Source organism: Eupeodes corollae, chromosome 3, assembly GCF_945859685.1.
Source record: "Eupeodes corollae chromosome 3, idEupCoro1.1, whole genome shotgun sequence".
In the NCBI taxonomy this organism is placed as follows: Eukaryota; Metazoa; Arthropoda; class Insecta; order Diptera; family Syrphidae; genus Eupeodes; species Eupeodes corollae.
In genome coordinates, this window is record NC_079149.1 from 86,108,200 (window position 1) to 86,124,007 (window position 15,808).

The 15,808-nt window shown below is 36.0% G+C and overlaps 2 protein-coding genes across 7 annotated transcripts; both read left to right on the plus strand.

Moving 5' to 3' along the window:
* The first annotated feature begins 705 nt into the window (after positions 1-705).
* LOC129950663 (uncharacterized protein K02A2.6-like) lies at positions 706-6,293 on the plus strand. The gene is made up of 3 exons (XM_056062589.1): positions 706-936; positions 1,653-3,343; positions 3,963-6,293. Exons 1-3 carry the CDS (start codon positions 930-932, stop codon positions 6,291-6,293), a joined length of 4,029 nt encoding a protein of 1,342 aa, XP_055918564.1. The 5' UTR covers positions 706-929.
* Positions 6,294-7,461: 1,168 nt separating this feature from the next.
* Positions 7,462-15,124, plus strand: LOC129951298 (glucosamine-6-phosphate isomerase). 6 transcript variants are annotated; one of them, XM_056063386.1, is made up of 7 exons: positions 7,471-7,560; positions 7,619-7,713; positions 7,783-7,812; positions 8,166-8,286; positions 8,355-8,482; positions 8,550-9,091; positions 14,925-15,124. In XM_056063386.1, exons 4-7 carry the CDS (start codon positions 8,189-8,191, stop codon positions 14,964-14,966), a joined length of 810 nt encoding a protein of 269 aa, XP_055919361.1. In that variant the 5' UTR covers positions 7,471-7,560; positions 7,619-7,713; positions 7,783-7,812; positions 8,166-8,188; the 3' UTR covers positions 14,967-15,124. The 6 variants fall into 6 exon arrangements, 4 of the variants coding, with proteins under 4 accessions (XP_055919360.1, XP_055919361.1, XP_055919359.1 ...); XM_056063387.1 differs by having other exon boundaries at positions 7,515-7,529; XM_056063385.1 differs by having other exon boundaries at positions 7,462-7,529; positions 7,619-7,812.
* Positions 15,125-15,808: the final 684 nt, after the last annotated feature.

Genomic DNA, 15,808 nt, shown 5'->3' on the forward strand with positions numbered 1-15,808 from the left:
TTGGTGCATGCTCCCTACCAAGTCATCGCCTGCTGCTTTGAATAGTTCGGCAGCGATGCCGTCAGCTCCAGCAGCTTTGTTTGACTTAAGTTTAGATATAGCTATCTCCACTTCGTCAAGGTCGGGTAGGCGGAATTATTGATCTGCGTCGCCGAGGTTGAGTGGTTCAATCTCCCTTACAGCGGAATTCGGTTCGTCATCGCCGTTATATAATTTGGAGAAGTGATCTTTCCATATTCTCAGCATCGAATGTGGTTCTACTACGATGTTCCCTTGATCGTCTTTACAGGCTTCGGTTCGTGGCTGGTACCCTTGGGAGGTTTTTTTACCTTTTGGTAAAATTTACGAACCTCATTCCTGTTCTAAATCATTAAGGAAATATATTATATACTATTTCCTCCATGCTCTAAATAATGAACCATACCAATATTCAATTTAATAGTCAGCTTAACGCTAAACGTCACTCTAAATTTTAGAGTAGAGAAACGCGTGTTTAACTTTGTGATTAAGTGTAAATGTCATGTTTGTGCTGTAATTCTGACAGTTGGTAGCAAAAGAAATTTTTCGTATGTTTCTTTTATCTGTTGCAAATTTATTTTTGGCCATGACCGTGAGCTCATGAAAATTAACAAAACTTGAAAAGGTAATTAAAATAAACAAATAGATTACTTTCTTTTTATTTAAATATACCTATAAGTAACTGTAGTATCTGGCAGCACTTTAAGTCTAAATTGGTGACCCTGGCAATACCGACCTAATAAAGAAAAGGAATATTAAAGAATAAAAAGAAGGAAGAAACCAAAGAAACAAAGGAAAAGAGGGACACTTGAAAGTTAGCCAGCAACGTGAACGGCCGCATACGAGAGTCTCTACATTGGCGACGAGGATCAAAAAAAAATATAAAAAAATATATAATAAACTAACGCGCAATGTCTGGTAAGTAGAAATACTTCATTTTAATATTGTTGTCTATTTGAAATAGGGATGGTACACTAATGGGCAATTATTTTGTTAAACTGGTTGAATCAAGAAGTCTGTACATAAGTGAAAAAGGAAAATAAAGTAGGTTGATTCGTTTTTATCAGGCTTGAGCATAAGGCGACAAAGGAAAAAAAAAGTAAATTTACAGTTGTAGCAATTCGGAGTAAGAATATTCGGATTACCACTGCCAGTTCTTTTTCCTGTCATGTTTTATTTTGTCTCGCTTCTTTCAATGCTTTGGGTGCAACTTAAATGTTTGCAAATCGGCAAAGGTAAAAGAGAGAGCAACTTAAATGTTTGCCAGTGAGCAACTTAAATGATTGCCAACAGCCGAAAAAAAAGAGAAGAATAGTGCGACTTCAATGATTGCAAGAAAGAGAATGCTACTTAAATGATGGGCAAATATCTTGTGGTGAGACTTCAATGATCTAATCTATCCGCCATTGAATATTGTGGTTAGGAAAACTTAGACGGGCAATATACAACTGGTGTGCAAGTCTGGGGGGAGGGGAAATATATATTTCCTTCATAATAGTGCTTTAATATTGTGTTTTAGTGCATATAGTTGCATTTGTCATGAAGAGACACCACTATTAGCACAAACAATATTTCTCCGAATAGGAAAAAATACTTATTTTTTTTTGTTTTATTTGTTGTCGTTTTTTCTCTAGATAACTTTGCATCAAAATATTTAGAACTACCGCCGTTCGACTACACTCTATATGAAGAAAATTGTGGTTTAGAGTGGAGAAATTGGCTCCGTTCATTCGAGTGGTACCTTAAAGCAACTCAGATCGAAGACGATTCTGAAAAGTTCGTAAAACTGCTACACTTGGCTGGGCGCAAGGTTCAGGAGTTGTATGAAGCTCTACCAACACCAGCAAGTCTGGCTGAAGTTGCTCGTGGACCACTTGCCATCGGGTGTAGCCCACATCCAACAGATTATGGCATCGCGTTATGCAAGTTAAACGAATTTTTTGAACCGAAAAGAAATGCCACATACGAACGACACGTTTTTCGTCTCATTAAACAAGAAAAAAGCGAACAATTCGGTATATTCGTCATGAGACTTCGCATACAATCTGAAAAATGCGATTTTGGCGAGGCCGCCGAAGATAATGTCGAAGATCAATTTATCGAAAAATGTTTTTCGGCGAAACTTCGGCGGGAGCTGCTTAAGTTGGGTGACTGCAAGCTGGACAACATTTTGAGATCGGCAAAAGTATTCGAAGCAATTGAGGAACAATGTAAGACTTTCGACTCAAGTGTAAACACAAACAACCAACTATCAGAAAACGTCAATACAATCGACTCCAAAGCAATTTTCAAAACGAATAGGGCCAATGACAACAAAATTGAGTGCACCCGATGTGGATATGCTGGGCATAGGGCTTTCGACGAAAAATGCCCAGCAAGAGGCAAGCTTTGCAACAAATGCGGTGGCAAGGATCATTTTATTAGGAAGTGTCGCAGCAAAAAGCGAATCCATTCATACAACACTGCAACTACAAAAGAACCAGATTTCAAACAAAGAATGAAGCATGAATCTGAAGACCGCCAAACAAAAAAAATCAAAGCAACTGAATCCGAAACTATTAAACTGCTTGACAGCACAACAAAACTCGATGAATACATTTTCTGCATTGGTGACAGTAAGGCCAATGAAATTAGTTGCAAAATTGGTGGAGTGACAATCACAGTAGTTGTGGATTCAGGTTCAAAATACAATATAATTGACGGTAGCAACTGGGATTTTCTTAAGGCGAACAAAGTTAAAGTCTCCAAGCAACGGAAGGATGCTGATGGTCTTGAGTTTAAAGCGTACGGTGGACATCCATTAACTACCATTGGAATATTTGAAGCAACGGTTGAGACTACATCCAAGTGCTGTGTGGCTGATTTTTATGTTGTTAAAGACTATGGAAAAGCTTTGATTGGCTATGAGACTGGTATTCCACTAGGTGTTATGAAAATCGGGGAAAATATCAATCAAGTCGAACAACAGAGCAGCATGAGCAAAATAAAAGGGTTTGTTGTTGACATACCTTTGAAGGAAAACGTCAAACCAGTAGCACAACCATATCGCCGAGTACCAGTGCCACTAGAAGAAGCCGTTGACAAAAAAATTGATGAGCTACTTGAACAGGGTATCATAGAAAAAGTAAATGAGCCTTCTCAATGGATTTCACCTGTAGTACCAGTTCCAAAAGGTGATGATGTTCGAGTCTGCATCGATATGCGTCGGGCCAACGAGGCTGTACAAAGAGAGAACCACCCACTTCCAACCATGGAAGATTTTCTTCCCCACATCGGAAAAGGGCAGTTCTTTACCAAGTTGGACGTGAAAAATGCTTTCCACCAGGTGTGAATTAAAAAAAAAAAGAGGAAACAATTTCTACTTATACTAAGTATACCTTTAAATAACAAAACTATGAAATCAAATATATTATATTCTTTCGTTTTTTTCAATAATTTAACTTAACTTGTTATATTTTTCTTAACTTTAAAGTTGAATATTTATATGTATATTCTTGTTCCGAAATAAATAATAAATTCAGGTATCACAGAGTTATGTTACTTTTTCGTTCACGAAATTTAAAAGGAGAGTTTCACAATTCTAAGTTTCAGAATTAGTCTATTTAAATTTTGTTATGAAACGTTTTTTTTTGTTTTTTTGTAAACATGAAAAAACAACAAAAGTATTAAAAGAATGGAATGCACTTGAATCGTTTACCGTTGAAATGGGCAAATTTTAATAATTAATATAATATACATAAGGAAAAAAAACGAATTTTTACTTTTCCTTGTCTATGTAGAAAAATATATCTAACAACGGTACCGAAAAGTTTAGGATAGCTAATGTCTGTATGATGGCTGTTGAGCATTTCATTTAGTTAATTGACTGTCATAGATTGATTGTATGCGATTCAGTTTTCTTTTCAAAAAAAAAAAAGTTTAAATGGAAAATTTTGTGTTTTCAGGTGGAAATTTCAAAGGAGTCTAGACCGATTACAACCTTTATTACCAGGAAGGGTTTATTCCGTTACACCAGACTCATGTTTGGAATAGCTTGCGCACCGGAATTATTCCAAAAAATTATGGAACAAATTTTGGTTGGTTGTGAAGGGTGCCTGAATTACATGGACGATATAATTATATACGGGGAGACAATGGAGGAACTGAATAAGCGAGTAGAAAGAGTTTTGAAAACTCTTAAAAATTTTAACGTCATGTTAAATCAGGCGAAGTGTATTTTTGGTGTACGAGAGCTGGAGTTTTTGGGCCACAAGTTATCGGCATCCGGCATCACTCCTACACAAAGTAAAGTTGAGGCCGTACAAAATTTTCGTCGCCCGTCATGTGTAGCGGAAGTGCGTAGTTTTCTTGGCCTTGTTAATTTCGTTGGAAAATTTATTCCAAACTTAGCCGATCTGACCGAACCACTTCGAGTTTTAACAAAGAAGAATGCAACATTTGAGTGGAAAACCGAACAAGGCGTTGCGTTTGAAAGTCTTAAAAAAAGTCTAACAAACGATTTAGTAGTGGGTTATTACGATGTAAAGAATCGCACTCAAGTGTATGCTGATGCCAGCCCAATTGCTCTAGGTGCTGTTTTGATTCAAATCAATGAAAAGGGCCCGAGAGTGATCACATACGCCAGTAAAAGTTTGAGCGATACCGAAAAACGCTATTGCCAAACAGAAAAGGAAGCTTTGGCTTTAGTATGGTCAGTTGAGAGGTTTAATTTTTATTTATTCGGCCGAACATTTGAACTCGTCACCGACCACAAAGCATTGGAAACAATATTTTCTCCAACCAGTCGACCTTGTGCAAGGATAGAACGCTGGGTTCTTCGTTTACAATCCTATAAATTTAAGGTTGTGTATAAACCTGGAAAGAATAATATTGCAGATCCATTATCTCGATTAGTTGTTACGAGCAAAGCAGAGCCGTGGCATGATGATTTGGACACTGAAGAATACATCAATTATGTGATAGCAAATGCCGTACCAGTCGCTTTGAAACTGGATGAAATCAAAGAGGCTTCTGAAAAAGACATAACTATAAACGATGTTAAAACTGGACTCACAGGAAGCATTTGGTCTGACAGAGCTAGACCATTTAAAATATTTGAAACCGAGCTTTGTTTGGCTGGAAGTATTTTACTTCGAAGCAACCGCATTGTTATGCCAGAAAGTCTGCGAATTCGTACAATCGAATTAGCACACGAGGGACACCCGGGAATCACGGTAATGAAACGTCGATTAAGATCGAAAGTGTGGTGGCCAAAAATAGATATTGAAGCGGAAAGCTTTGTAAAAAAGTGTCATGGTTGCACAATGGTTTCGGCACCACCACCACCCGAGCCATTGAAGCGCAAAGAGCTTCCTTCTGAACCATGGTCTCACCTAGCCATTGATTTCATGGGCCCGCTACCTTCAAGTCATTACCTCCTTGTTGTTGTCGACTATTTTAGTCGGTTTATTGAGGTGGAAATTATGACAAAGATTACAACACTCGAAACAATCAAAAGACTTAGAGTTATTTTCGCACGTTTTGGTCGACCTAATTTCATAACAGCTGACAATGGAACGCAATTCATCAGCACTGAGTTCAAAGAATATTGCAATGAAAATAATATACAAGTAATTCACTCTACACCATTTTGGCCACAGCAGAACGGGGAAGTGGAGCGCCAAAATCGATCTATTTTAAAGCGCCTTAAAATAAGTCAGAATTTACATCACGATTGGCAAAAAGAGTTGCAGGACTATTTGTTAATGTATCGTTCTACGCCACACTCTACCACATTAAAATCACCGTCGGAGTTAATGTTTGGCAGAACAATTAGAGACAAATTACCACAAATAAATCAGCCTTTTGTATATGACGAAGAATTACATGATCGTGACAAAACAAAGAAAGACCATGAGAAACTTTATGCGGATGAAAAACGTGGTGCTAAAGATAATATGATAGCAGTCGGAGATTTAGTGTGGTTAAAGAATTTGGTCAATACAAACAAGCTGTCAGTAACGTTCGAACCAACTGATTTCAAAGTAATTGAACGCAGTGGTTCAGAGATTGTCGTGGAAAATCTTGAAACAGGAGTACGTTATCGACGAAATGTTTCGCACGTCATACGTGTGCCAGTACAAAATGAAGAGGAAAATGATGAAGGACTGAAACAAAGCACAGATCAAATAGACTTAAGCTACCAGGGACCAACAACCAGCAAGAGAGCAAACTCGGATGACTTACCGCCTCGCAAGAGAAGAGCACCAGCCAAACTCCAGGATTATACCCAGTAACATTATTTATATTTACAACAAATGTTATTAGATAGTAGTTATGGTTTTCAGCAAACTTAATTAAAAAAAAATTTTTATAAATTATTTTAAAATAAAATAAATAAAAAAAAATATATAAAAAAAATAGAAAGTAAATGTAGTATCTGGCAGCACTTTAAGTCTAAATTGGTGACCCTGGCAATACCGACCTAATAAAGAAAAGGAATATTAAAGAATAAAAAGAAGGAAGAAACCAAAGAAACAAAGGAAAAGAGGGACACTTGAAAGTTAGCCAGCAACGTGAACGGCCGCATACGAGAGTCTCTACAGTAACATTTTAATTTATTTCAGAGTAAACTGTTATTCTAATGGCAACAAAGCGAAGTCGGTGCGTTAACTAGACACCAGCAATGAAGTTGCTGGTTGAAGCAGTAAAACCGTTTTCTTTGACAGTGGATAGTAAACTCAACGATGGAAAAACACTCAAAGCATCTGTTAGCATCCCGAACGTGGGGAATGTCATTTCGACAGCAGCTGTATGTTTGGCAACAAATGTAGTAGATAATGTAATAGAGCACAGTTTAGTTAAAGACGTGTTTAATTTGATTATTGGTTAACACACAAATACAATCGTCTCTAAAGTTTAACGTGGCGTTTATCTTAACGCTTGTTTAGTCAATAATTATTGGTAAGACCCTCAGCAGACAACAATCACAACAAATCTCAACTCTTGTGACCCGAAAAGTATTTGTTGCGTGTGCTGTCAAAATGACAGAGTAAACCATGGAGTTTAATTTAGATGTCCGTTTATAGTTGAGTTTCCCAACAATAAAATTTAACTGGGCGTTAGGCCTTAACCTAACTATTAAAATGTTTATTGGTATGGCAAAATATTTAAAACCCAGTTAAATATTTAAGGGAGCTTTAATTTTGATTATTGGTAAGGCCCTTTGACTCAACAAATGACAACCTCAAAACTGCAAGCTTTAAATTTAATTTGATTGCATTTTTTGCAATTTAACTTATTTAATAAATAACAAAATAAAAACTCAATCACAGAATCATACAATTTCAGGGTGTAGAAACAACATTATAACCTGTTCAAGTTTTCTCTCCTTGTGTATACATGAACATACCTAATTTTCTGTCCAATTTGTAAAGCTCCTACTGTTTTCTTATCAAACTGACAGCTCCATCAAAAAAGAAAAACAAAAACACCCAAAGCAACGACCCAATAACTTATCAGACAAGACCGAGGTAGTTGACCCACTTTTTGTGGTCAAAGAATGTATTCTAAACTTTCAATTCTTGTTTAGTTAATTTAATTTTCTCCTTTTTTATTCCAGTTTCATATTTGTACCTTAAATTTTAATATTTTCCATTGACTTTTAAGCGTTCTATTCTTAAAAAATCAGTGCAAAGTATACAAACGTACTAAGAGGTATACAACCCGATAAAGGAGATAAACTAAAAGCCATTTATACTTATCTTAATAACTTAATTGTTCAAGCATAATTGAATAATATTTCTGCAATAAAAGGTGAGTTCAAAATAATTGAAATAAATAAAAGAAATCTACTTATGTATATGTACTTTTGTTATGAATAATATAAAATAAAATGCTGAAAACTCGGTGCATTTTCTTATCGAATTGATGAAGTGACAAATGTATATAATTAATTTAACGCCTTTAAAAGAAATTAAAACATATGTGTATTAAAGTACTTCAGATAATTATATAATTCTATAAGAAAGGTTTACTTGGATTCCTAAAGCTCTTGAACTAACTTCTCTTAGTGAGGTTATCTCGACTATATTTAAAAAAGTTCCTATCTTATCAATAAAATTCTCAATAGCCAATATATAAAAAATATTTATACCAACTCTATACAGATAAACCTATTCTTTAAACAAGAATGAAGTTGGTAATTTTGGAAACAACAAATGCTGTGGGCGAATGGGCCGCTAAATATGTGATGAAAAGGATTAATGAATTCAATCCAGGACCAAATAAGTATGTCTTTAATGTTTGGTTCCTTAGAACCTAATCTTAATCTCTCTCTCTGTCTTTATTTCTGAAAGATTCTTTGTTTTGGGATTGCCAACTGGTAGTACACCTTTAGGGATGTACAGAAAACTTATTGAACTTCATAAAGCTGGTAAAGTTTCCTTTAAATATGTGAAAACCTTCAACATGGATGAATATGTTGGTAAGAGAATTCAAGGGACTGTGCTCTCTTGGTAAGTCTCTTTGTAAACGCTTTTTATTGTTTTCAGGCCTTCCTCGTGATCATCACGAAAGCTATCACTACTTTATGTGGGATAATTTCTTCAAACACATCGATATCGATCCATCGAATGTTCATATACTCAATGGAAATGCCCCTGACCTTGTAGCCGAATGCAATGCATTCGAAGTTGAAATAAAAAAGGCCGGTGGCGTTGAATTGTTTATTGGTGGCATTGGACCTGATGGTCATATTGCATTTAACGAACCAGGATCGTCTTTGGTTTCAAGAACTCGAGTTAAAACTCTGGCTCAAGATACATTGGAAGCAAATGCTAGATTTTTTGATAACGACATGAGTAAGGTTCCCAAACAAGCATTAACTGTAGGTGTTGGAACTGTGATGGATTCGAAAGAAGTTATGATCCTCGTTACTGGGGCACACAAGTCGTTTGCATTGTACAAAGCTATAGAAGAAGGTGTCAATCATATGTGGACCGTTAGTGCATTCCAACAGCATGAAAATACTTTGATGGTATGTGATGAAGATGCAACACTAGAACTTCGTGTTAAGACTGTGAAATATTTCAAGGTATGTTAAAACTTTCAACTTGTTTTTAATTAAATCTTCATTAGTTGAGAATGCTTTGAGACTTAAATCTCATAAATATTTGAATGGGTAGATTAAAGGTTTATACTTTTTAAAGTTTGATGTAAATATTTGCAAATTATGACCTTTTCGATTTTTGTCAAAAGAATAAAAGTTTTACAAGGAAAGGGAAATTGATAAAAAATTGAAAAGGTCATAGTTATTCTGCAGGAAGGCAGTGAAACTCATTGATGACATAAATCTACGGTTCTGGACTTTTTTTTGTTGAGTTTCCAACTTCTTTGTGAGTTTCCCCGACATTATGGAGTACTTTAACGTTTTTAAACAAGTTGCTGGGTGGTATATTATTACTTCAAATTTAATTAAAGGGAATTGGTTGTCGGTTTTCGAAATGACTTTGTTCTCCATTGGTGAGATTTTAAACTTAAGAACAAGTCTTCTTGATTCGCTGCTCGAAAAAATGTTGTAAATATTATAATCATATGGAGGTGGATCTACTGATAACTTGTAGACTCTTTTTTAAGCTAAACTAAGTAAAGGGTGTCCCAAAATTAACGCAAAATTTGAATTAAATAGAAAACGCCGTTTTTAGTCTTTTGATAGTTATATTTTTATTGACTCGTAAAGTACATAGGATAGGCCGGGTTATGTATGGAATAACACATCGGACAAATGGCCTCCACGGCTTTGCATGCACATGCGCACTCTTTTGTTGAAATGTTCCATGACCATTCTGCATAAATGTGGCTGAATTTCGTTGATGCAGCGTTGAATCTCCTCCTTTAATGCACGGGTGGTTGTGGGCTTGTTGACTTAGACTTGTGATTTGAAATAACCCCATAAAGTTTAAGTTTAAGTTTAATTGACTTCTTTATTTCTTAGAATAATAACATTACATAATATTAATTTCTAAAGCCTAATTGGTATGGCCTATTTGGCCGTCTACCAGAGTGACATATTATAATATGAATTCATTGAAAAAATACAGAAATTGTTAAAATTTGTTTTGTTTACTATTTTATATAATTAAAAATCTTCTTCAATAATAGCTTTTCTATAACGCAGTGCTGTGATAACGTAGTTGTAAAGTTCATCCCATTCCTGGTCGCCGTTGAGAATGTTGAGCATTTCTCCTTCTTCCAAGTTGTGTTTGTTGAAGTATCTCAACCGAATTTCAATCAGAACAGGACATATTGCAATAAAATGAAATGTATCTTCACGCGCTTTCAAGTTACATAGACTACACAGTAAAGGCAGATCTGGTCGGTGGGGTGCAAAGTTGAGACTGAGCAATTCTCCTCTTGCTTTGAAAATGATATTTATTTTATTTAATGAGTTCTTATTTAGAAGGTACGAGTTCTGTTGAAGGTTATAGTTAAGACGATTATAGTAGCATCTAGACAGAGAAGAACTGGCTTCCGATGCATATCTCTCAATCAAGATGCTTCCAAACTTTTCGAGGATCTCATTGAACTTTCTCCTTAGCATTGGAGGTTGTTCCCTTGAAGATATGTTCATGGTTGTACCAAATGTTTCGGCGAGGTTAGTCCATTCTTCGAACATTGATCCTTTTCCTTGGATAGTTGCTCTTAGAACTTTTTTTGGTATCCGATTACCATCCATTTCAAATACCTTTAGAGTATAGTTGAAGTGTATTGCGAGGGTGTCCATAATCAAAGGTGGTGTACCTGTTTCTAGGTAAACCATGTAGTTTGGGGTAGTTTTTGGTAGACAAAGTATTCTTTTCACAAAATATCTTAGGAATTTTTCCACAGATTCAAAGGCGGAATATCCCCAAACTTGCGTTCCGTATAGCAGGATTGACAGGGCTGTAGAGCGGAACAATTTTTGCTTAGCACTGTGTTCAACATACCTGTTTCTGAAGCACCTTTCCCAAAACGAAAAGGTTGCGCGCTTGGCCTCCGCCAATTTTCCCTCCAGATATTGTCTCATATTCAGGGTTGAGGTTACCAAAACTCCTAGGTATTTGTACTCGAGCACAATGTCGATTGTCTGTCCGTTATATTTCCACTGCTCATTTCTTGAATATCTGCCACCCCCACCTCTGAAAATCATCATCTTCGATTTTTGCAAATTAACTTCCAGATTCCATCGATTGCAATATATCGCAAGCCTGTTTATCATCAGCTGCATGCCATCTACTGTTTCGGAGAATAGCACGATGTCATCTACATACTTAAGGGCTGGAACAGTCAATCCTTCTACAGTGATTCCACCTCTCACTTCATCAGTAATATCATTTATGAAAATTATAAATAGGAGGGCGCTAAGAATACAGCCTTGCTTAAGACCAGTTACTGTTGCAAACTCCTCGGATATAGACTCGCCATCCCAAACGTAAGCTAAGTTGTTGTCGTACATCGCTCTTAGCACGTTTATAACTTTGCTTGACACACCTGATACAGAGAGCTTGTAAAAGAGAGCTTGACGGTCGACAGAGTCAAAAGCTGCACGGAAGTCTATAAAGAAAGCGTATAATTTTTTCTGCTTCCTTTTATAAAGATCAGCAATGTTCAGCAGTGAGAAAATATGGTCTATGGTTGAATAACTTTTCCTGAAACCAGCCTGGAATTTCGATAGAATGTTCTTGTCCTCCACCCACTTCGACAGTCTGTTGTGAATAAGTCCAGCAAATAGTTTAGCGCAGGTGTTAAGAAAGGAAATCCCTCTGTAGTTTGCTGGGTCCTCGTAGCTACCTTTTTTGTGAAGCGGAAAAATAATTGACTTATGAAAAACTTCCGGAACAGAGGCACTTTCAAAAATTCGGTTGAATTCGGATGTTAAAAGAAAGATACATTTTCGGTGGCGTGTTTGAAGAATTCAAAGGGGATCTGGCCATCCCTGGGGCTTTGTTTGATTTTGCATTTGCAACAACTTCTTTCACTTCTTGGATCAAAAAAGGTGCATCTAAGTACTTATCGAGGATCGAGTTAGGTGCATATTGCACCAAAGGACCATTTGCTGAGCGATTGAGAAGGCTGATGAAGTAGTCTCTAAGATCAGATGCCTGCAAACCCAGAGCTATAGTATTTATTTTTCCATTAAGATGCTTAACAGCTTTCCAAAACTCTGAAGATGAGCGGGTGTTATTTATAACAGAAATATTTAAATTTTCAAAGGAAACTCTCTTGGCATAACATAATCGTTTAAAGTTCCTGTTCGTATCCGTATATAATTTTCTAAAAATCTGTAGGTTGTGGGTTCTTAAAAGATTGAGGTAATTAAACGACAATTTCCTTGCTTTCATGCATTCAACATCAAACCATTTTTATTTAATTAATGCTTTATTTTTTTGCGGATTGTTTTTTCGGGTTTGCTTTCTTAATCATTTCTAGAAGGGTGTTTATATCAGCACGAATATCCGAATTTCCAAGCCTCTCCAGTTCTTTGTTTAAGTTTGTTTGGTAAACGTTTCGGCTCTTATCGTTCCAAATCAGTTTTGGAACAAGGTTAAGCTGTCTTGTATTGACTGGAGATTGTGATGTTGTACACGAAAGTGCTATTTCAAGCGGCATATGATCTGAAAACGTTTCGACTCCTACTTCAAAATTACTTATGACATCATTCCATTTTCCAGATATGAAGCAATAGTCAATGACAGAATAAATAGTTCCTCTAATGAAGGTATACTCCCCTTTAGCGTCTCCTTCACAACTTCCATTTAGAACATGACAGTTGAATTCATCTGCAAGTTCCAAGATTTTCGATCCCTTGCTATCGCACAAAGCGTCTTTCGAATTACGGTTCAGGTTAAAAAATGGGTAATGTGAACTGATGTAGTTATTTTGTGATTGGCCAATCCTGGCATTGAAATCTCCAATAAGCATTATGTTCGTCGAATCAATGCCTTGCAAGTTGTCACACAGTTTTTCAAAGTCTAATTGCCAGTGATTACAATTGAAGTAAACTGGAACTAAGTACATATTTTTGCCACCAGCTTCGGCATCCAACACCCATGACTCATTCGCCCTTTCAAACTTCATGTTTAAACCGACAAGATTTCTGCGATAACCGAAAAGTTCTCCTCCACTGCCACGACCAAAGATTGATGTTTTAACAGCATTAAATAACCCCATAAAAAGAAGTCTAATGTTGTTAAATCACACGATCTAGAAGGCCAATTTTGATCACCGAAACGAGGGAGTACACGACCTGGAAATGTCTCATGCAGTAATTGAATTGTTTCACGGGCTGTATGACATGTGGCACCGTCTTGTTGAAACCACATATTGGACACATCAATATCATCCAATTTTGGCAGAAAGAACTGTGTAATCATGTCGCGATATCGAGCACCAGTAACAGTCACTGCTTGACCAGCATCATTTTCAAAAAAAATATGGCCCAATTATGCCTCCAGCCCAAAATCCACGCCATACAGTCACGAGTTATGGATGCATTTGTTTTTCGACAATCACATGTGGGTTCTCCGAACCCCAAATGCGGCAATTTTGGCGATTGACAAAGCCATCAAGATGAAAATGTGCTTCATCGCTTAGGATGATTTTGCTCGAAAAATCAGGTCCATTTGTTGATGTTCAATAACCTATTCAACGAACTCTCTTCTCTGTCCATGGTCATAAGGCTTCAATTGTTGTGTTAATTGAATTTTGTAAGCATGAAGACACAGATCTTTGGTGAGTATACGCTGTAGAGAGGTTCTTGAAATTTGCAATTCTTGTCCACGACGTCGAATTGAGGTTCCTGGATTGTCAGCAACACTCTCACGCACTGCTTCGACATTCACATTTGAACGGCTTGTTTTTGGACGACCAGTGTGTTTGGCGTCTCCAACGGATCCAGTCTCCATGAATTTTTCAATTAAGCTCTTCACAGTTGACGAAGTTAAAACACTATTCCGACCATATTTTGTATGAAATTTTCGAACTGCAGCCGCCAAGCTTTCACTATTTTTGAAATATTCTTTAATAATGAAGACACGTTGTTCTATCGTGTAACGCTCCATTTTTAATAACCCTATACTGTTAGCTGTCAAATTGCTTTTTTTTTCAGGGTTGCCAACACTTCACTGCACAAATGGCGGCAAACTCAAATCTTGCGTTAATTTTGGGACACCCTTTACAAAAAGTGTTTTTTAGCCTAATCTTTTTTTATCGCTTTGAAAAAGGCATTTTCAAATAAAATGGTCATCAGCGTTTAATGTTTCTGGAAACATTGTATTTATAAGTTTTTTAATTATTTGATATACTCTGTATATTCTTTATGCATACACGATAACAGTATTAGTAAAGGTTTTTAGTTAATGGTGATGGTTTCAATATAATATACATTCCTTCATAATGCACAAAATATAGTTAATAGTTAATATGCAAAAACCTACATCCAATTTTCTTAAATAACATAATTTCTTACGTTAACTTCCCTGAATGCAATCTATGTATGTATTTATGCTTCTATGCAAATCGAATCTATTGTTTTTATAATTGTTTACCGACCATAATGTAGATACTTCTGAATTTTCTCCAAAGAAAATCGTGAAAGTAAATCTTTTATCTTCGTATAGGGATTATTTATTGATGTTCACGAAAAGATGATTGACTAAGCATCAGGATTTCCAGAGTTTAAAAAATATCAAACGTAAAAGAAAAATACAAAATAAACTTAATTGCATTTATATCCATTCAACAATTTGCTGTCCTTGGGTTTGTATACATTACCGTATGTTGTTTTTATTTACAAGAATTTAGATTTAATAATTGTTGTTTTTATTTTCAATCAAAATCAAGTTAAAACTTAACAAAATTATTTTATTTCTTTTTTCTCTCCTTCATAGGGTTTGATGGGAATACACTCAAAACTGATTGATGAAATGTAAACGGAAAGTTATCAATTAGAACTTTTTTAATTCTTTTTACTAAATGTTGAGACATTTGATTAAACTAAAAGAACTTATGTATCTGTTGATAGTTTTAGTTTTTTATTAAGTCAAATATATTTTTATACCAATTATCCTCTCCCAAATATAAATATAAATTGTTTCATTTTTTTAGGTAAGAAATTAGCATTCATCATATTGATTAAGATCTCGTACGCATTAAGCTAAATCTGCTCGACTCATTTCGCACTGGAAAGCGCCGTTTTTGGTGCCATAAGCTCGTTCGACCTATGTAATGAAAAATAACAATATACAAAGATAACATTATGACAATGATTTATATTGACAAAATTAGCGATCCTAGAACCATTTCGTCGCATTCAAAAATGGAATTAGGTCTTTGATTTTTATCTCGGAAAGTTCATCAAGATCTTCAAGGAAGGCCGTTCCGAAGCTTTACAATATGAAACAGGCCAGGGTGTAGCATTTACAGATAAATTTAATCAAATTTCCCTTCATGTTGGTCTCCGCAGCTACGGGAATGAGTATGCTGATTGATACCCAGTTTTGCATGGAACCCAAATAATAGTGACACATAGGTTGATGTTCAGGCTGAATAGTTCATCCCGATATTATTTGACGAATTAATAGCCGTTGTAGCTGCCAGGCTGTGAGTGCAGATAGCCGTGTTTCTAATTTGGTTTGAGTATATTACACGCTTCTCTGATTGCTAGTAGTCCCGCTTGAAACTAGCACCAACTGGTAGATCAGAGATGCTCCATCTTTGATCCGTCATCAAAGATAGTGATATCGTCTTTCGTAACTATGTCATCTTACGAATC

What these genes read in the sequence shown, in the direction of transcription:
- LOC129950663 (XM_056062589.1), top strand. An exon ending in TGAAAAATGCTTTCCACCAG is followed by an intron (nt 3,344 to 3,962) that starts GTGTGAATTAAA and finishes TTGTGTTTTCAG; the next exon opens with GTGGAAATTTCAAAGGAGTC.
- LOC129951298 (XM_056063385.1), top strand. Translation starts at nt 8,189, where the DNA reads ATGAAGTTGGTAATTTTGGAAACAACAAATGCTGTGGGCGAATGGGCC. An exon ending in TTCAATCCAGGACCAAATAA is followed by an intron (nt 8,287 to 8,354) that starts GTATGTCTTTAA and finishes TATTTCTGAAAG; the next exon opens with ATTCTTTGTTTTGGGATTGC. An exon ending in AGACTGTGAAATATTTCAAG is followed by an intron (nt 9,092 to 14,924) that starts GTATGTTAAAAC and finishes TCTCCTTCATAG; the next exon opens with GGTTTGATGGGAATACACTC.